The 21,401-nt window shown below is 40.6% G+C and overlaps 1 protein-coding gene across 1 annotated transcript; it reads right to left on the reverse strand.

Annotated features, from left to right (window-relative positions):
• Positions 1-7,942: 7,942 nt before the first annotated feature.
• LOC311029473 (T-box-containing protein TBX6L-like) lies at positions 7,943-11,187 on the reverse strand. The gene is made up of 9 exons (XM_084034613.1): positions 11,023-11,187; positions 10,753-10,900; positions 10,465-10,567; positions 9,744-9,908; positions 9,509-9,655; positions 9,310-9,386; positions 9,104-9,177; positions 8,770-8,983; positions 7,943-8,656 (listed from the first exon to the last, which is right to left on the reverse strand). The coding sequence occupies exons 1-9, from the start codon at positions 11,036-11,038 to the stop codon at positions 8,452-8,454; spliced, it is 1,149 nt and encodes a 382-aa protein (XP_083890739.1). The 5' UTR covers positions 11,039-11,187; the 3' UTR covers positions 7,943-8,451.
• Between the last annotated feature and the right edge of the window lie 10,214 nt (positions 11,188-21,401).

A 21,401-nucleotide genomic window follows, 5' to 3' on the forward strand; every position in this document is an offset into this window, starting at 1 on the left:
AAATTGTTAAAAAGGCATAAAAATCGCTCATCTCGCTTGACGCGCCTAGTCTCAGTGTAGTGAGTCCAAAACAGCCATAAAAAGCCATGGTCAATTTTTTCAGGAAAAAAAAAGTCATACTATGTCGGAAAAAAAGTGAAAAATCAACAAAATTCATAAAATGTTGTAAAAATGATGTAAAAGTCCTAACATATGCTTCTATATCGCGTGTCAATCAAAATCTGAGTGTAGTGAGTTCAAAACAGTCATAAAAAGGCTTATTCGTGGCAGGCAGGCAGGTGGTTGAGTGGTTAGAGTGCATGCCATTTACCCATGTCTGCATATATGCAGCAGCCTCAGGTTCGAATCCCGGCTCGAGATCCTTTGATACATGTCACATCCCCCTCTCTCTCCCATGTTTCCTCTCTATCCACCGTTAATACAAAGGTGTCTATGCAAGAAAATAATCTTTAAAAAAAAAAAGCCTTGATCATATTGTTAAAAAAAGGTCATGCTATAGCATGTCGAAAATTCACGAAAAAGTCAGTCAGAATATATTCATAAAAAAATGTTTAAAATTGTTAAAGAGTCATAAAAATCGCTCATATCGCTTGATGCACCAAGTCTCAGTGTAGTGAGTCCAAAACAGCCATAAAAAGCCATGATCAATTTTTTCAGGAAAAAAAAAGTCATACTATAGCATGTCGGAAAAAAAGTGAAAAATCGACAAAATTCATAAAATGTTGTAACAGTGATTTAAAAGCCGTAACATATGCTTGTGTATCGCGTGTCAATCAAAGTCTGGGTGAAGTGAGTCCAAATAAGCCATAAAAAGGGTTGTTCACGGCTGGCAGGTGGCCTAGTGGTTAGAGTGCAAGCCATTTACCCATGTAAACATATATGCAGACGACACCGGTTCAAATCCCGCCTGGAGGTCCTTTGCTGCATGTCACGTCCCCATCTCTCTCACATGCTTCCTCTCTGTCCACTGCTAAATAAAAACTTCTCTATGCTGGAAGAATATCTTAAATCTTTTTTAGAAAAAAGTCATACAAAAGCATGTCGAAAATTCAATAAAAAGTCAGTCAAAATAAATTCTTGAAATATTCATAAAAAATATTAAAAAGTAATAAAAATCGCTCATATCGCTTGTCGCGTCAAGTCTGAGTGTAGTGAGTCCAAAACAAGCATAAAAAGCCATGATCAATTTTTTCAGGAAAAAAAAAAGTCATACTATAGCATGTCGAAACAAAAGTGAAAAATCGACAAAATTCATAAAATGTTGTAAAAATGATGTAAAAGTCCTAACATATGCTTCTATATCGCATGTCAATCAAAATCTGAGTGTAGTGAGTGCAAAATAGTTATAAAAAGGCTTAGTCATATCCCCCCCCCCCCCAAAAAAAAAGTCATACTATAGCACGTCGAAAATTCACGAAAAAGTCAGTCAGGATATAAAAAAATATTTAAAATTGTTAAAAAGGCATAAAAATCGCTCATCTCGCTTGACGCGCCTAGTCTCAGTGTAGTGAGTCCAAAACAGCCATAAAAAGCCATGGTCAAATTTTTCGGGGGGGAAAAAAAGTCATACTATAGCATGTCGAAAAAAAAGTGAAAAATCGACAAAATTCATAAAATGTTGTAAAAGTGATTTAAAAGCCGTAACATATGCTTGTGTATCGCGTGTCAATCAAAGTCTGGGTGAAGTGAGTCCAAATAAGCCATAAAAAGTGTTGTTCACGGCTGGCAGGTGGCCTAGTGGTTAGAGTGCAAGCCATTTACCCATGTAAACATATATGCAGACGACACCGGTTCAAAGCCCGCCTGGAGGTCCTTTGCTGCATGTCACGTCCCCATCTCTCTCACATGCTTCCTCTCTGTCCACTGCTAAATAAAAACTTCTCTACGCTGGAAGAATATCTTAAATCTTTTTTAGAAAAAAGTCATACAAAAGCATGTCGAAAATTCACGAAAAAGTCAGTCATAATAAATTCTTGAAATATTCATAAAAAATATTAAAAAGTCATAAAAATCGCTCATATCGCTTGTCGCGTCAAGTCTGAGTGTAGTGAGTCCAAAACAAGCATAAAAAGCCATGGTCAAATTTTTCGTGGGAAAAAAAAGTCATACTATAGCATGTCGGAAAAAAAGTGAAAAATCGACAAAATTCATAAAATGTTGTAAAAATGATTTAAAAGCCGTAACATATGCTTGTGTATCGCGTGTCAATCAAAGTCTGGGTGAAGTGAGTCCAAATAAGCCATAAAAAGGGTTGTTCATGGCTGACAGGTGGCCTAGTGGTTAGAGTGCAAGCCATTTACCTAAACATATATGAGGACGACACCGGTTCAAATCCCGCCTGGAGGTCCTTTGCTGCATGTCACGTCCCCATCTCTCTCACATGCTTCCTCTCTGTCCACTGCTAAATAAAAACTTCTCTACGCTGGAAGAATATCTTAAATCTTTTTTAGAAAAAAGTCATACAAAAGCATGTCGAAAATTCACGAAAAAGTCAGTCAAAATAAATTCTTGAATTATTCATAAAAAATATTAAAAAGTCATAAAAATCGCTCATATCGCTTGTCGCGTCAAGTCTGAGTGTAATGAGTCCAAAACAAGCATAAAAAGCCATGGTCAAATTTTTCGTGGGAAAAAAAAGTCATACTATAGCATGTCGGAAAAAAAGTGAAAAATCGACAAAATTCATAAAATGTTGTAAAAATGATTTAAAAGCCGTAACATATGCTTGTGTATCGCGTGTCAATCAAAGTCTGGGTGAAGTGAGTCCAAATAAGCCATAAAAAGGGTTGTTCACGGCTGGCAGGTGGCCTAGTGGTTAGAGTGCAAGCCATTTACCCATGTCTGCATATATGCAGCAGCCTCAGGTTCGAATCCCCGCTGGAGATCCTTTGATACATGTCACATCTCTCTCTCCCATGTTTCCTCTCTATCCACCGCTAAATACAAAGGTGTCTATGCAAGAAAATAATCTTTAAAAAAAAAAGCCTCGATCATATTGTTAAAAAAAGGTCATGCTATAGCATGTCGAAAATTCACGAAAAAGTCAGTCAGAATATATTCATAAAAAAATGTTTAAAATTGTTAAAGAGTCATAAAAATCGCTCATATCGCTTGATGCACCAAGTCTCAGTGTAGTGAGTCCAAAACAGCCATAAAAAGCCATGATCAATTTTTTCAGGAAAAAAAAAGTCATACTATAGCATGTCGAAAAAAAAAGTGAAAAATCGACAAAATTCATAAAATGTTGTAAAAATGATGTAAAATTCCTAACATATGCTTCTATATCGCGTGTCAATCAAAATCTGAGTGTAGTGAGTGCAAAATAGTAGGGATGGGCAGAACAAGGCTTTGTGAAACAGCGAAGCGTTCGAAGCAATTGCGCCGGAATTGTGTCGAGGTTTCGAAACAATCCGAAACCTGGTTCTCCATGGTGACATCTAGTGGCCAGTTTTGCTAACATGACAATTTGACTGTGAAACTCAACTGGTTCAGACAGAGAATATAAATAGCTGTCAGGTAGTCAGCCCAACCGCGAAAAGTAACGTGGCCTAATGGTGAACAATCGCGTCGTACACCCGAAAGTCCGGTGTTCAATTCCCAAGAAGTGCCACCAACAGTGTTTTTAAATAGAATTTTTTTAAATCGAAATTTGCCAGATGTTTTGTTATTTCAGGTTCATAGTAGCCTACATGATTCTGTTTTAAAATGTAGGCTGATGGCCCAGGCTTTTTCTTGAGAACATGTTGTAGGGAAAGGATAAACGAATTGGGAAAGTTAGGCTATGCTAATCAGGTTCAACATGGACAAATAAAAACACATTTTTTGTATGTCAAGATACATTTTTATTTAAGAATAATAGTTGTTCTGCAGTCTTGGCATTTAGTCGGTTTCTGGTTTTGGACAAAACCTCCCCAGCCTTGGAAAAAATCCTTTCACAAGGCACACTTGTTGCTGGAATACACAAATATTTGTTTGCCATTACACTTAAATGTGGATAAACAACTCTCCTCTCTTGCCAGTACTTCAACGGGTCAGCTGTTCTTGGGATGAAGGCATCAGTCAGATATTTCTGAACTTCCACTGTGGCATCTGCAGTGGCGCTCTGAATGTTTTGCGTTTCACCAACACGATGATCAAACAACTCCCATAAATTGTCTGATGTGGATGTTGGTGATGATGATGATGATGATGATGATGATGATGCTGATGATGCTGATGGCTCTGAGGACGTTGTTGCTTGTGGCTCTACTTTGATAAAAAGAGCAGTTAGTTATACAGCATATGCATACATATATTACGCCATGTTAGGCTAAAATGAACGGACACTGCATCTTTAGCTTATCTATACTAGCCTGACTAAACACTACAACTAGGCCTACCTCGCACTAATCTGCTATTCCCTAAATATTAACGTCACTTTATCTATCTAAACTATCGCTCACTGTCTGTCTCTAGCCTGTCAATTAATCTATATCACTAACTTTACTATCAATTGCAAGAATACACCAAATTGCTGTCGCTATGTCACTATATCTCTCAAAATCGCTCTACTAACTCTCAATATCTCTCAAAATCTCTCTCCTCACAAAAACCCACAAAGATGAGATGTGTTTGAGTGGCTTTTAAGCATTCTGGGGCTTTGTGTTTTAGATTAACCAGCTGTTTAATTAGGCAATTGCCTCGTGCGGCAAGCGCCACCTGTGGGAAAACAGATTGAAACCTGAATGAAACACTACGAAGCCTGTGGTCACGTGACAAGGGCGTTTTGAACCACATTTCGAAACACTGTCCGAAACACTTGCGTTCCGGAAGCTTGACACTGTTTTGAAACATCAGCTTCGAGCGTCACATCCCTACAAAATAGTTATAAAAAGGCTTAGTCATATCCCCCCCCCCCCCCCCCCCCCCCCCAAAAAAAAGTCATATTATAGCACATCGAAAATTCACGAAAAAGTCAGTCAGGATATATTCATAAAAAAATATTTAAAATTGTTAAAAAGGCATAGAAATCGCTCATCTCGCTTGATGCACCAAGTCTCAGTGTAGTGAGTCCAAAACAGCCATAAAAAGCCATGGTCAACTTTTTCAGGGAAAAAAAAAGTCATACTATAGCATGTCGGAAAAAAAGTAAAAAATCGACAAAATTCACAAAATGTTGTAAAAATGATGTAAAAGTCCTAACATATGCTTCTATATCGCGTGTCAATCAAAATCTGAGTGTAGTGAGTCCAAAACAGTCATAAAAAGGCTTATTCATGGCAGGCAGGTGGTTGAGTGGTTAGAGTGCATGCCATTTACCCATGTCTGCATATATGCAGCAGCCTCAGGTTCGAATCCCGGCTGGAGATCCTTTGATACATGTCACATCCCCCTCTCTCTCCCATGTGGAAAGTGCGGAGTTCAACAGCACCACCACGTCATGTCGTAACGGCATTCAGGCAGCTGCGATGACAACTGTCACTGGGTTCATTAACAGACTGTACTGTCCGTACGTAAACGTCACTCATGTGAGCCCGCTTTTAGTGTATGCTCGACACAGAGACAGCAGGCTACTAGTTTGTAAGCTACCTGGCTCTAGCAGTTCGCGTTAGCGGCTTATAGTCACTCACGTTAAGTTAACGTTAGTAAGCTGGTCAAAATTGATCATGGATACATTTGTTTTTAAACGTCGTCGGACGGAACAACAGATGGCGGTGGCGGGCGTGTTGGATAAAACTACGGACGCACCGTTGACACCTGCAGGGGAAGATGACCACTCGGGTCCCGGCTGTTAACGTAACTATTCACGTTACGCTGTCTCTGTCTCTCTCTCTCACTGTGTGCATGTTTATAGCTGTGGGAGGGTGTTGTCAGCGCCGCCGCCAGGATTCAATTTCAATGTACGCACAGAAACGGCAAATACAACAACAAATGGAAAAATACTTTTTTAAGACAAAATCTAATGTTTTCAGTATCAGTGAAATCAGTAGTGTATATCATGGTGATAGGCCCCGGTGCAAATCGTTTTTTGTGCCCTCCATCCCCGACCTAAACACAAGCGCACGCTTGTGAGCACTCCACGCACGCACACGTGACGTATGATAACTCTGCCGGCCCGGGGAGAGAGACATGCATCGTCTGTATCGAGCTGTATTGTGTAGTGGAGAGGGGCCAACACACACTATGCGTAATTGCGCACACACGCGCGATCGTCCTCTCAAATGCGGCTGCATCCGGCCCGGTTCAGCAGCATCAATTTTTTTTTTCCACCTTCAAAAAAAGTCCTCCCAGTGCGTACTGGATTCCGGCTGGCAGCGCCACTGGGTGTTGTTATATATTCACATTGAAATTCTGACATTGATTTGAGCCCCACCGTCGTATGAGTTAGCCCCACCATAGTTGAACCAGAAAAAATACTCTGGCGCCGCCACTGGACAGGCGCCAGCCGTGGTGGTGGCCGGTGATGACCCGCGGCGTGGCGGTGGCCGGGGACGACCAGGGACGACTGGCAACGTGGCGGTGGCCGGGGACGACCCGCCCCGTGGCGGTGGCCAGGCCAGGCCAGGCGGTCCGACACGTCAGGCGGTCGTAGCACTAACCGAGTCACGTGCCATGCGAGGGCCCGTTATTACTGCTCGCAGTTTTAATTCTAATTTTTATTCGACACACTATAAATACAATTACTTTTGTATTACTTTTTCGACATGGTATACTACAACTTTTTTAATTACTTTTTATTCGACATACTATACAATTACTTTTTATTACTTTTTTCGACATACTATACTTTTTTCATTACTTTTTTCGACAAACTATACTGACTTTTTTCATTACTCTTTTCAACATATACTATGACTTTTTTCGAAGTGCTATACTATTACTTTTTTCTCGACATACTATACTTTGACTTTTTTCATGACTTTTTTCGACATACTATACTTTGACTTTTGTCATTACTTTTTTTTTTTTACTATACTATGACTTTTTTTGCAACCTATACTTTGACTTTTTTCATTACTTTTTTGACATACTATACTGATTTTTTTCATTACTTTTTTCGACATATTATTCTGATTGTTTTCATTACTTTTTTTGACAAACTATACTATGATATTTTTTCTCAGTTGTCTCACTGTGGCTACATACCAGCATACTATGCTGTGACTATTTTGTTTTTTGTGACATATTTTGCAATGCCTTTCTGTCCTGGAATTACAACTAATGCAATGCTCCCTAATTGACCCCATCGTTGGTCTATAATTAATTTTATTGCAGGTGAGAGGAATCTGGGCTGGGCTACATGGTTAACCCAGATGACCCAGGTTACCTCAGCATGACCTGGAGGTTAAAAAAGACTATACTGCAATCAGAATGCCACATATTCAAACATTCTTACTGCACTGATTTTAATGAAGAGCATTTAGAAACATAGACTGAAAGCACATCTGCTCCAGGTCTGGTATCACTCACGATTTTCATCTCTGAATGTATTTTTTACAGTGATTAAAAAAAAGTGTTTCACACTAAAATACGTCCGTTTGCTGTGCTCTAGAAAATTCCTTTGCCGTGTCTGCTCCCTGAAGCTGTATGAATGTCCCAGATATGGCTTCCCTCTCTCTCTCTCTCTCTCTCTCTTTCTCACTCATAAAACATTTACAACACAGACGTTCCTGCCTTCTGCTGGGGAAACTATGCCAGACTATGATGGTAATTCCACACTAGATGTCTGTCATTGCTTTATCAGGTCAAACCTGCTCTTGAATAGTCTCTCTCTATTGCTCCATTGTTCTTGAACTCCTTCCTAAATATGCTTTCATTGTGTAATGCTTGTTCTCAAAAGGATTCAAATACAGCCGTTGAAGACATAGTTGGGGTTTTACAGACATTTTAATAGCCAATTTTTGTCAGTATTTAGATATATTTAGTGGATGCATTTGAGATGAAATTTTGTACATACATTCAAGTTCCCCAGACGATGAATCCAAAGGACTTTGGTGATCCCTCGAGTCTTCTTCTTGCTCCACCAGCACCAACATTTTTCACTAATCCAGTGGAATATCTCAACATCTATGATGATGAAACATCAGACGTACCCTTCCAACATGAGGTCGACGTTTCTGGTTTTCAGTTAAATATCTCAAAATATATTGACATTTGGAGCAGACATTCACAACATTTGCTTCAAATCAGATTGTGTCCTTAATTTTAATCAAAAGCATGTGATCAGGAATGTAAAAAAGTGAGTCTCTACTTCAGATGAAGGATTTGGGGGATTTGTCCATCGAATCTGATAAAAACAAAACAAAGTGACCCCAACATTCAGTAGGTCTCAGAAATACACAACACATTATACACAATTGTACACTTTTAACAACTGGAGTGGCCTGTCAATCAGTTGCTGGTCCACTCATAATAACAGTATTCCTTCAAGGCTTTAGTGGTTTTATCCTCCATCGATGATGTACCCACAGTTCACCAACAGGAGTAGGAGAAGAGTGGGTACTGGCTCCAATCTGCTGCATGGCTTTGGTGGTGAGGATGGTGGTAATAGCTGTGTTGTTGGGGGTTGTGTTCGGCTGTGATGAGCGGATGAGGCGGAGGATGGACGGCTGGATGAAGGTTGTGTGCCGCATCTACGTCGTTGGAAGGCAGGGGATATCTGCTATACTCTAGAGATCTGGAGAAATGAAAGGGGTTCAATTTCACGGATCATTATTTTGCATTTTATTTGTCTGGATTGTCCAAATGTCATCGGATCTGACTCATCCCGGGTAGGCTCTTAAATCATACCTGTAGGGCTGGTATGGCACTGACGCAGGCACCATCTGTTCTTCGCAGCTGTAGTCATACTCCTGCAGCTCTGGGGGCTCGGCGTGTAGACTCTCAGATGGGTCCTGCTCCACAGCCGAGGCTGAAAAGTCACCCCCCTTCGGTGGCTGCTGTGTGGAGGCCTGATCCTTCTCTGCCGCCACTGGCTGAGAAGGGAAGGGCAGCCTCTGCAGGCCTGAAAGAGAAACACAATATTGAATCAGACTGGCACAGTCATCCTAGGATTTTTATCTAGTCTGATATGATTGTATGCACGCTGACGTAAAATCTCCAAAATAACATTAATTGAATTTACCTGGAGGGCTGTTGCAAAGAGCTTTCCTGTCCAGTGTGGCCCTTTTTGCAGGAGGGCTTCTATTTGAACGACATCTATAGGGGGAAACAAATTTAAAGATTATTTTTCACACTCTTGCACCCTATCTGACTAAATGTTTCACTGCTGTTTATGTTTATATTGGCAAAAATATATAATTTCATACTGTTCATTTGATTGATTCTTACCTTTTGCTGTGGGAATGGGTGCCACCCTCCCTGAATCCCTTAGCGAAGGGGTTGTGGTCGATCTTCAATTTGGTGATCTTAAAAAGCAAGAAGAGATACTTGTCAAAAAACTGTTGGTGTTTGTTTAGTTTCAATCAAACAGGAATATCATCATTTGTGTTGGATTCATGTTTCGTAAAACCGCTCTAAACGTTCACACCTTTGGGTTTTGGTAAGCGGTCACTGCGGTGAAGGTCGTCTCTGGGAAGGAGAAGGTCTGAAATGGGCCCCAACAGAAAGTGTAAGGACTGTCTGCCTGGGTGACGTGAAACCTTGGGTAGTATTGATGCATGGAGTGCAGGATAATCTGAAGGGTGAGAAGAGCCAAACTGATTGAAGTAAAAACACATAGGGTTAGCATAATTATTTAAACTCTGTATGCAAGATGGCCTTACATGGCCATGCTGGTCCAAGGTGTTGTTGGTGAGCTTCATCCTGAGAAAAGACAACGACTGCTTCATCCAGTGACTTCCTGAGGCAGGGGAGTCTGGGTGCATGAATGTCCGACACGGGGGCTGGGGCTCCGCCTTCCCCGCGACCTCCCACTGCTCCTTTTTCCACTACAGAGGAATGGGGGGGAGGGAGGGATGCAAGGTTATCAAGTGTGAGACCCGACATGTCTGATTAATCACAAGTCTTCATGAAGCAACACTTTCATTCATATATAAATACCAGGAAAAATAATGAGCAATCCCTGTTTCCACAAATCCTCCACCACCCAAAGAAACAAACTCTCCCGGTGCTCCACTGCAGCACTTTCCCTTTATTATGCACCTCTTTTTTTCCAAGTGTGTGCTAAAAGCAATATCTGTGACCAAATGGGCCACAGCAGTTGGTGCAAGAGCCGTTGAATGTATGGCTGGCTGACTGCTCCTCGTTCACTGATTGTGAATAAGGAAGGGATGCTAATTGATTGGGCCTCCAGCCGAGAGTGCACAAACAGGAAGCAATGAAAGGCTTTGATATGCAGCGGCGGACGGCCCAGAGTGGGCAGGCCCGAGTCTGGCTGCAGACTGCTGTGTTTTACATACGGCAATCTGCTGCTTTTAATCCTCAAATTGTGGTCAACAACAGTTGCATACAGTATTCAGGGTGTGATTATACACGTGCATTTACCTTGTATTTGAAGCTGTCTGCGGGGACCATGTCCATCATGACGATGTAATTGACAAAAGGCTGCAGCCCGGACAGACTGATGCTGCAGTGAGGAAACATTCTCCTGAAACAAACATACAAAGTCATGTGTGAGTGAATGGTTTTAGAGACTATGTGCAAAGTCTCTGGCCTTTAATCTTAGCATAAATCATGTGTCGTAGGTTTTGGTCCATGTGAGAAATAATACAAAGCACTACTGGTATTTACAGAAAGCAGAGAGTGTTGGAATCCAATGGCCATTATTGTTACCTTCCATGCTTTGTTATAATCATCTCTGTTCCGATGCCGTGAAAGGACTTCCAGAGATCAGCGTTCTCCAGGGTCATCCTGATGCAGCCCTGCTGGTATGACTCAGCTGCTGGAGGGGACTGGGGCATGCTCAGATGCGATTTGGAGTCTGTGGATAAAAAACAACAACAAAAACCTCAAAAACAGGGATATATATTCTCACAAAGCAAGAACTTGAGACATCATGTCTGCCCATACAACACATTTAGATCTAATGAGGTGAAAACTTACCGGGGATGTGCTGCATGTTACTGTGTCCTCCTGTTGTCCACACCGGCGCAGAAGTCTTGGGACAAAGTGCTGCTTTCTGATGTCCTCAGATGGGTCTCTATCCTGTAGGAGTCTGAGCCTTGAACTTGATTGGTCACCACAGAAAGGGTGGGGTCTGAACAGCCAAAGGGGGGTTGAGCAGACTGAGTGGGGGGCAGGTGAGAATATTACCTGATGTCCTTCAGTTACCATACTATGGGACTGTGAATAGACAAAAGGAACCATGAAAAAGATGTTTAGCTTTGATCTGTATACTTTAAAAAAGAAGGAAAAAATAGAAATTAAAGGGAACATAAACAAATACCTTGATGTGTCATTTCTTACTTTCTGTGTTGCCTTTGAAGTTTTTGGGATTCAAAAACAACCACAACATCATCAGTTATCAGTCTTAAATGATTTTGTAGATACTGAAGACAAGAATATTGTATCTACCTCTATATCATACCTTTACTGTGTGAGTGTGTGAGTGTGTGTTTGTGTGTTTGTGTGTTTGTGTGTTTGTGTGTGTGTGTGTGTGTGTGTGTGTGTGTGTGTGTGTGTGTGTGTGTGTGTGTGTGTGTGTGTGTGTGTGTGTTCTAGGCCTGAAATGCATAAAATATTCTCTCTCCCTCAGTCCAAGTTGAAGGACAGTGAGCAGAATTTCAAAGTGCCCGGGGGTGGGGGATGGTAGAGCAGACAGGTCCCTTCCTGGCAGCTCTGGTTGTGTATTGAGAACACATCGCGATGATTACAGAGGTGACTGTAGTGGTGGTGGAGCCTTGACAATGCCGCTAATCCCGTGAGGCCATTTGGGCCTGCCCCCTCCACCCTGGACTACCTCCACCCGGGGAGGAGTGCAGGCTTTCTTGTGGAGCCAGCAGTTAGCATCCTGTTAACATGAAAGACTGATGGGAGGAAGCAGTTTGGGAGCTTAGAATAACATGTTCAAAGTTTACAGCCTCATGAATTTCAACCAATTTCACCAGAGAACATTTCTATCACAGAACTTCAATTTAAAGAATCTCAAATATTCTTTAAATTGAAGATTCACATTTGTCAGGCTGTTATTGTTTTGCATCCATTTGGTAGAAAACAGGGATTCTTAGGGGTTTCAATATTCCCAGCAGTGTAAACATCACACAGCTTTCAATGAATAGTCGGAACAAGCTGATACTGAATATACGATACTGTCAGACAGACTGGAATTTTGCAACCTTAAAGCTATTTAAAAGAAAAAGGAACAAAAACTAGGCGAGGGGTTAAAACTTTCCCATGCTTAAGACATTTAAAAGGACCTGAAAAAAGGGTTATGGTTGTTTACTTAGTTCAGTAAATTCAAAATATAAAGCAGAATTATTCTGAGCACCCATCAGTTTACCAGGAGCATCCAAATGTGTTCATTTGTGGTCAAACATTGATTTGTTTGACATTAATGCCTCATCAGCTTCCACTCAAGGAGCTCAGGTTTGGGAAGAGATCCAGATCAGCTATGACTTCACCTTTTGCTGCTCTGTAATGGACACCCTGTCAAGAGAAAATAAAACAAACGGGATTTAAATCCTTGCAGCCATCAAAATGACCAGAAACAAAACAGATGAATGATGTGCAATATCATTCTCATTCTTTAATCTGTTTTTAGGTTGTTTTTCTGGTGTTTTTCATTTTCTCCCTACAGCCTTAAATATACAGTAGTGCCTCCTTTAAAGGGAAAGTTCACCTCAAAATCAAAATATGTATTTTCCCTATTACCTGAAGCTTAATCATCGGTTGAGTTTGGAGAGAGTTGCCTAATTTGGGAGATATCAGCTGGATATAATGGAACTAGATGGGACTCAAATGCATACATTTTTTATTGTGGGTCAAACTATCCCTTTACATTTTTGGTTCAGATTAGATGTCGTGAGAGTATATTGTATATTGGGAAAGTTGTGGCTGAGAATCATATTGTACCTGATCCAGCTCTCCTGATTTTACATAACACTGAGAGTGGCTCTCTGCCTTTGTGAGGCCATCCCACTCCAACGTAGGCATGTTGAAACATTTCCTCTCTGCTTAATTCAACTTCAGGCTTGAAGATGGAATTCGGTCTGTCGTGCCTGCGGGGTTTGTCACCTCTGCAACTATGCTACACAGTCAAGTTCGGGTGGAAAAGGATATCAGCAAGATCTGCCTCTGCTTATGGTATTTCAGCATGATTGGGCTCCGCTGTAATGTGAATGCAAATGAAGCCCTGTCAAGGTTTTGCATTGGATTTTTAGATCATTCGCTTCAAAGTTTTATCGAGTCATTGGAGTAATCTGCAGACCACCAAACATCAAATATTAGAGGTTAGAGGATAGCAGTATTTGTCCTGCATTACTTTTGTTTTTGTCTTGCTTCTGTAATGCACCAGTTATGCTGCAGTAAAAATAACTCATGGCACAGGAAAGGTTGTGGTTTCGGCAGTTTCGAAAAGTGATTCGAAGCTGCAGCTGGAAGATGCAGTGCATGACCCCGGTGGTGGCAGTTCGGAGACATGGCTCTGTGATCTGTTCACCGCTACGGATGAAGTGGTCGGCTGGCTGGCTGGGTGGGAAGAATTACCCGGGGTCCCAAGCAAGTCATTCCAAATATAGGGAAGGGGAGGTGTGTGTTTACTTGGGGAGGTGGAATCCATAACATTTCCATTCCTTCAAAAACGAAACTCCTCTAGAATCTTGAAAACAACACCAGAACGGCAGCTTCAGGTACAAAACGTATAACTGATCTGTGGAATGAGGGATTCTTGAAGCTAGATTGTAACATTAACGCAACACTTTATAACTAATTAACACACATCTATGATATATTCATATCTAGCATTTTCCCACAATTGTAATAAGGAAGAAATGTCTAGAAACCACAATTACATTCACTAAATCTCTTATTTGTCTCTACTGCCACCTACTGGATATTTTCTTATAAGCTTGAATTGCTATGAATGAACGATCTATTTACTCACAACTGTTTTTTATTATATTGATATATTGCCCTTGTGTTGTTGTCTCATAAAACACTGATGAACGTGTCCTTGTAGTCAATAATACCCACAATGCCTCAACAGCTGTCCACCAACAACGCCCTGAAAAGATAAAACAAATAAATTCACAGGAGGGAAATATAGCATTTAGTATTATAACAGCACAAGAAGACGAGAGGAACACAATGCACATAAATACAATAACATATGCATGTGCATATTCATATTCACTCAGTATGACACATACTATATTCTGTTTAGAACATGATACATGAGAGAGAATAAACACTATACTAAAACTAACACGATGATTCACAAACATTGAAGAACACTTTTCATCCAAGAAATACTTCATCTTGAACAATATAACCTATTTAAACTAATTGCAGAGGGCTTTTACAATGCCTGTAGAGGCAGGACTTTTCTGCAGATCATAATTCCCCGGTCTGCTGAGCACGCTGACACATGCAGTTAGGAAAATTAGCTTTTCTGTACCTAATATAAGAATGCAAAGTACTCCTTCTGAAGGGGCTTTAACAATACGTAATGCTATTTTATTGGAGACAATAATGGTATTAGGAGGAAGGTAATGTAATTGCCAAAGACATTGCAATTATTCTCAACTATTGCTTAGGATAAAGCAATTGCAATTCTTCAGTTTCTACCCTGTACTCTAATTATTTCAGTCCAGGGAGGTGTTTTTTCAAAGGCATGATGAATAAAGTGTATTCCAGCACTGATCAAGTGAAAAATAACTAACATAGAAAAGCATGAAGGTGACAGAATACAATCTTTAATTCTCACTTTTGTGGCTAAATATGATATTTGGGTTTACCAAGATTTACTTAAGGTTTTTCTAAACAGAATTTCACGGACAAAATGTACAATATTCATCTCACTATAATCCTTCAGTGGTTATGTATTTAGGGTTAGGATTAGGCTTAGGGTTAGTGGGTAAGGGTTGGAGTTGGGGTTTGTTAATTCAGGATATGATTTCTTTGCCCAAGTCTATTTATCTGGTGGTGGTAGAAGGAAAAAAAAATAAAAAAAATAAATATAAAATAATAATTAATATAATTAAATAAATTAAATTAAAAAATAAATACATTTGTTGGTCAGTTTTATATTTAAATATCTATATAAAAGCATTATAGTCATACAAACATCCTGTGAATCCAATATTGCTAATGATTGCGGATTTGTTTGACGAGATAGCACCAGGCAATAAGGGTTAGGCTAAGGTTTAGGGTTAGTGGGTTAGGGTTAGGTTAGGGTTGGAGTTGGGGTTTGTTAGGATATGATTTCTTTGCACAGGCCTATTTATCTGGTGGTGGTAGAAGTAAAAAAAATATAAGTAAAAAAAATTTAATAAGTGAATTAATTAATTAAATAAAAAAAAAATATATATTTTATTTTTAACTGTTGACCTTAGGCATTGGGTCCAAGAGGCTTTTTTGTACATCTCCACATGGTCTATCGAGGAAAAAATATTTCATGCATGTACGCCCAACCTAAAGGGGGGGCTGTTACTCAGAAAAAGGGCATAAAATCAGTCACATTTCATGTTGCCATTAGGGGGCGCCCTGACTGTGAGATAATATTGCAGTGCAGACGCATTCAGGACGGGACTCTTATCAAGTATGAATATTTTGGAGCAGACCGGAGAAGTTATAACAGCTTTGATGCTTTTGGCGAAGGTTCAAAATAGTCGGCCTGGCCATGCTCCTAAACTTTTGGAGCATCTTTGGGTACATTTTTGTCCTTAAGGCCTTTCCAACCATATATCCAATTTTGGTATCAATCAGATCAACGGTATAGTCCTAGTTACATCAAGTACAACCCCTGTGAATGAAAATGGCCAAAAATGGCCAAAACATTCGACTTTTGTGATGATTGGCCCAAAGGTTATGGAGTTATGCTAATTGCGTTTTGGTGGCACAATTGGCCGATATCTTCTGAATAAATCCATATTTTCAAAACATTTTTGGAAAATAACCCCAGCCAGGTCTGATGAGTAAGCACACCATATTTCGTCCAAATTGGATCAACGCAGTCGGAGAAATGCGCAACATCGTATTTTTCATATAATCCAAAATTGCGGAAAATTTCAGTAGGCGGACTTTGGTACTCCAAGAGGATTTTTCGTAGAGGTTACTTGTGTGCAAAATTTCATGTCGATCGGAGTTACAGTTTGGCGGGGGTTGCAAATGGCCACGCTAGGTGGCGCTAGCGAGCAACTTTTTCTTGGCCGAATGCGAAACCACCAAATTCTCAAATTTTTCACCAGCCTGCATGGACACACCACTTTTTTTTTTTTTTTTTTAACGCTGACGCCCCCAAAAGGCACGTCAAACCTGTGAAAGAATAATAAGAAAAAACATTCGCCCTAATTATACTACAGTATAGTGTAAAGTGTTGAACCCCTCATACTTTGCATTCAAAATGTTAATCATATTTCTGAAACCTACAGATACATGTGCGATTTAATAGGGAGGGGAAATACATAATACGTAAGTGTAGTAAAGGTCTAAGCAAAGACATCCTAAAACTCAATTTTCATGTAAAGGGAATCATGGCTCTTCATGTATTAGCATGAAAAGTGTGACAAATGAAAGGAAATTGAAAAGGATTTGATGAAAAGAAAGAAGCTAATGAAACAATTAAACTGAAAAATTAGAGGAGGACAAGAGGAGGCGAGTAGAGATAAAGGGCAAGAGTAAGTAAAGGGAGAGGAGCGATGGATGAAAAATGTGGAAGAAGCTCTTGGGACAGTGAAAAAAAAAGAGAAAGAAATCCCTCCTGGAATGGAAGAGGATAGCTAAAGATAATAAAAGAAGGTAGATGAAAATCGAAGGAACAATTTGTCATGGGAAAAAGAGAATATTAAAGGGAGGAGGCCTACAAAGAAGAGTTCAGACCAGATAAGTTTGTTTTAAAAGTTCTAAAGTAGAATCAATGATAGCGCTTTGACAGGTCAGACACTCAAGTGACTGTAGATCTAAGAAAATCTGACAGACATCCGGGGACCCACGGGGGACGGCCTTTAGTCAAAGCCACTGAACAGAAGCCCACAGACATATTTAATGAGACATGAGAGAAGATCAGAGCCAAGACTGCTGCAGATATTCCTGCTACCAACGCTGCATCAATTGGCTTCGGGGGAAATCTGAAGGAAAGTCAGTGGAACACTAAAAGGGCTTTAACCCGTTGAACCCAAGTAGTATACATTTCTGGCTCTATGACATAATCATAGACCATGTCTCTGAAATTACTTGGAAAGCATTGTGAACAAGCAAAATCAGAATAATGATACTCAACACTGATACTAAACATTCATATATATCTAAACAGACAGGTCTAAGTTAAGGCACACTGCATTTTAACAGTAAAATAAAAAAAGCACAGTTTTTCTGCGTCAAAGTAAATTCTATGAGGAAGAACACACATGATCTGACCTCTGCATTTGTTTTATATCATGACCAGCAGAGGGCGTCCGAGCACCAACAAATGGTTTATATACAGACTTTTGTGTTTAAAATTCTAATTCAAGTTGCCTGTTTCTACAGCCCCCGATATGAGATAATAACTACTGTAAAAGCCCTGCTTTGATGATGGTTGTTTTCTATCTGGTCTGTAACTCACCTGATCAGAAACACCTGTATCTAGATAATGCTGAGTCATTTGTCATCATAACTGGTTGCTCATCTCTAGTTTGCATCCTAGCATATCCTCTCAAACCATCCCACAACACATTTTTGCAGCAAATTGCTTTGGCAAGGGAATATTCCGGCTGCAGTGTGGTTCATTTTAGACCACACTGCCATTGTTCATGGGTGCAAAGTCCTTCAGGTGTCAGGGGTCCAGGCCCAGCCAAGTCTCTCACTTATTTAAATAGATCTACACATTTGTACCCCCACTGAACCCACTCACATCTGACTAAATGTAAGCTTGCAGAGGGTGTTAGATAGTAAGATGGTGGGATTCATAATTCATGAGTATTCCATTTATACTAGTGCGGTATCATGACTTCAAAGATGTTTTACAACTTTTCATAGTTCCTACCATTGCTCCCATAGCGACCACTCTGGCATCCCATCTCCCCACAGCACCTCCAACGGCGCTCAGGGTCAGGTGGTTAGGGCCCCGTGTTGTTTATTCTGCACCTGTGTCAGCTTCAGGGGTCCTGCTCCGGGCTCTTTGATGTGTACGTGAGGACAGGCAAAATGCAAAATGGACAGCCACAACAACAGCTGCTCCTCTCCCACATGACCAGCACCTCCCGGTCTACGGAGGGCTATCCTGAAAGTCAAAAGCCTACACACACATCCCCGTACTTCTATCTTTGTGGGGACACTCGTTCAAATAATGCATTCCGGAGGCCTACCTTAACGTGAACCGTACCGACTAAATGCTGAAGTCCGAGCCTAACCTGAACCTGAAAACCAGCTCTGAGCTTGCAAACAGGCAGTAGAAGAGGATAAGCCAAAATGTCCTCACTCTGAAGGTTTAATACTCAAATTGGTGCCCACAACGATAGATATACAAAAACAGATAAACAGGGCAAGAGAGAGAGAGACGACAACTTTGAATAGAATTGAGAGAAAGACAGAAAGAAATGAAATAATCATATGCATGTGTCTGTGTGGGGTCAGCCAGACTAGCAGCAGTACAAAGAGAGTGCGAGAGCGCCTGATAGAGAGCATGGTTCAGAATTCATATCACTGCAGAGCACTAACCTCGCCTCCCTGAGGTGAGCTCCCTCCCTCTCTCTCTCCCTGTCTCTTGCAAACACACACACATGGGGCTTTTTAAATATATTTTCATAAGACTTTTACCTCTCTTTCTGTGTAAGCACATTGCGAGAGATGCAGAAAAACAGTAAAATGCCTTGTATTTGCCTGCATACTTAAAGCAGATTCCCTCTGTCAGGCTTTTATTTTGTAATACGAGCAGAATTGTGCTTATTGCAACTTCGCTCTTAACATCATAAAAACATTCATATCAATAAGACTCATCTTGTGGACGTGGGAGCATCACTTAAAAGAGGTCGGAGTGGGCAAGTGAGCAGTCAGATGGGCACATTTCGAATTGGAAAATAAAGCAAGCATCAACATTAGAAACCATCACAGACATCACATTACAGACCAAATTCAGTTTGGACTTTCTGTCTTGCTATTATCTATGCACCAAAGAGGATTATTAAAACATTTTAATCATGTTTATAACCATCTCATCATCTTGCCAGACGCAGTCAGAGCAGATACTTCGGTTACTATAATGTTATCACAAGCTATAAAAATTATAGTCTCAACTATTAAAGAAAAGGCCAAAGTTGTGATGACCAGAACTGTCCTTTAACTGATCCCAAGAACAACTGCTATGAGGAAACAGTCCCCATCTCCTCTGTGGATTATGTACTTACTGCTAAATTGCTTGTTTATCTTTGCTACGGTCTCTCTGGAGATGACATTTCTTTTTTTCCTTCTATCTCTACATCCTTTTGTCTTGTCTGTCGGCGCTTCTGTTCTCTGGCTGCCAATTCTACCATTTTCAGGTTGTCTGTGTCGAACCCCGCATCTGTCAAATATCCCTCGCTTCCTGTTCCTCCTCTCGCTGTAAACCAACTCCTCAGCTTTTTTGCAAGCAGCTCCTCGACTCTTGAATATTTTAGTTACAGAGTGATTGATTGGTTCTGCCTGGCCCATCTGGAGACAGCGAGAGTGCCATGTGGCAACAATAGCAAGAGCTCTACGGATGATGACACCATTTTTTGCATATTCAGTGAATTAAAAAAAAAAAAAAAATTTAAAATGAAACCTTGCTGTTACAATAATTCTGGTATTCCTGAATTAAACTCATCTAATTGTTGCCTTGGACCAAACAGGACAGTACAGGAAGAAAGTGACCCGTCCCTTCTGCATCCCCCTGTGGGTGCAGGTGCTCTCGCGGCGGCTGCTGAAGCCACGCCGGTTAATTAACACCACTCGAGTGTGTCAAAGAGGAGGGAAGGAAAACCACTGCTGTTAGCAGAAATGGTGATTGAGTGACTTTTTAAACCTTTAAAACTTCATTTTTACCTCAAAACAGGAATTAAAGTGTTTGGGTCTGCAGTATTTTGGGTGGGTGTTGCATCCGCTGCCTTTGGGGTAGAATAAACATCTACACGAACCCCTGCATAGATATGCGCATACTGTATTTGGGACATTACTTAAGTGTGTGATGTAACTGTACCTACAGGTGCCGCCTGAGATTATGATGTGGCTCGCAGTAATAAGCTTAACGAGCAGCAGTGGGTGGTTTGCAGACTTAATTTGTCCCAGGTTTCACCTTTCACAGCAGATACAAGCGACAATGACGCTGCAACTTTCTCTGCACATTTTTTGGGTAATAGCAACAACAACAACGACATAAAATGCACTATAATGGGAAATCGATAAAATGCACGTGCAATCATGCATCATCTAAAGCAGAGATCTTCAACAGGTGGGTCCATGACCCCTAGGGGGTCCGCAGAGTTACTGCAGGGGGTCCCCGAAAATGATTTGATCCCAAACTTTATTTCCTCCAAAAATGTCCAAAAATACACATTAACATGAATACAACCTATAATAAGCAAATGTAAATCTTCCTATTTATTCATTGTTATGAGGTGAAATTGTGATGTAGAAAAGCCAATATAGAATTAAAATATGTTCTGTAAATGTAAGAATCTGTCCACAATAATTATTTTAATGGCTTAATATTGTATACTTACATCATTACAAAGTACCTTTATACACGGCACTATAGGTTGCACTGCACATTATTATTGGCCCGGTTTATGATATGTAATAGGGGGTCCCTCCACCGGGTCACTATAAGCCTAGGGGTCCTTGGCCTGAAAATTTGAAGACCTCTGATCGAAATGATGAGACACATCGTGTTAACTTTGATCTGTAAATTAGCATCTGAGTTGCTGAATATTTTTTGGAATTAGGTGACATTACTGATTCTCTTTCCTTAAGAAACACGGAGGGGGTAATATCGTATAATCCCCCGCCAGGAAATCTGTTCAGAAAGCCACTCGGAGTGAGAGTGCGGTGTGATTGACGCGATGTGGTTTTTTTTGCATTCCAGCTGAACAGCAGTGACCGTTACAAGAGGAAACACATGCAGAACATCAGAGAGCAGCTCCCAGTTGGTGTCAGCAAGCCGCCTTGTTTACCTTCATCCGTCTTCAAGGCCGGGCTTCATTTCAGCGACGCTAGATGATTACACGCTCACGCACATAAAAGCTGCAAACACCCAGCACTCAAAAATAATCCGCCTCCGTAAAAATTAATGTGACCACAGTCAGCCGATAAAGTCATTCAGATGTTTTTTT

Source organism: Eutrigla gurnardus (genome assembly GCF_963514095.1).
Source record: "Eutrigla gurnardus genome assembly, chromosome: 19".
NCBI classification, from domain to species: domain Eukaryota; kingdom Metazoa; phylum Chordata; class Actinopteri; order Perciformes; family Triglidae; genus Eutrigla; species Eutrigla gurnardus.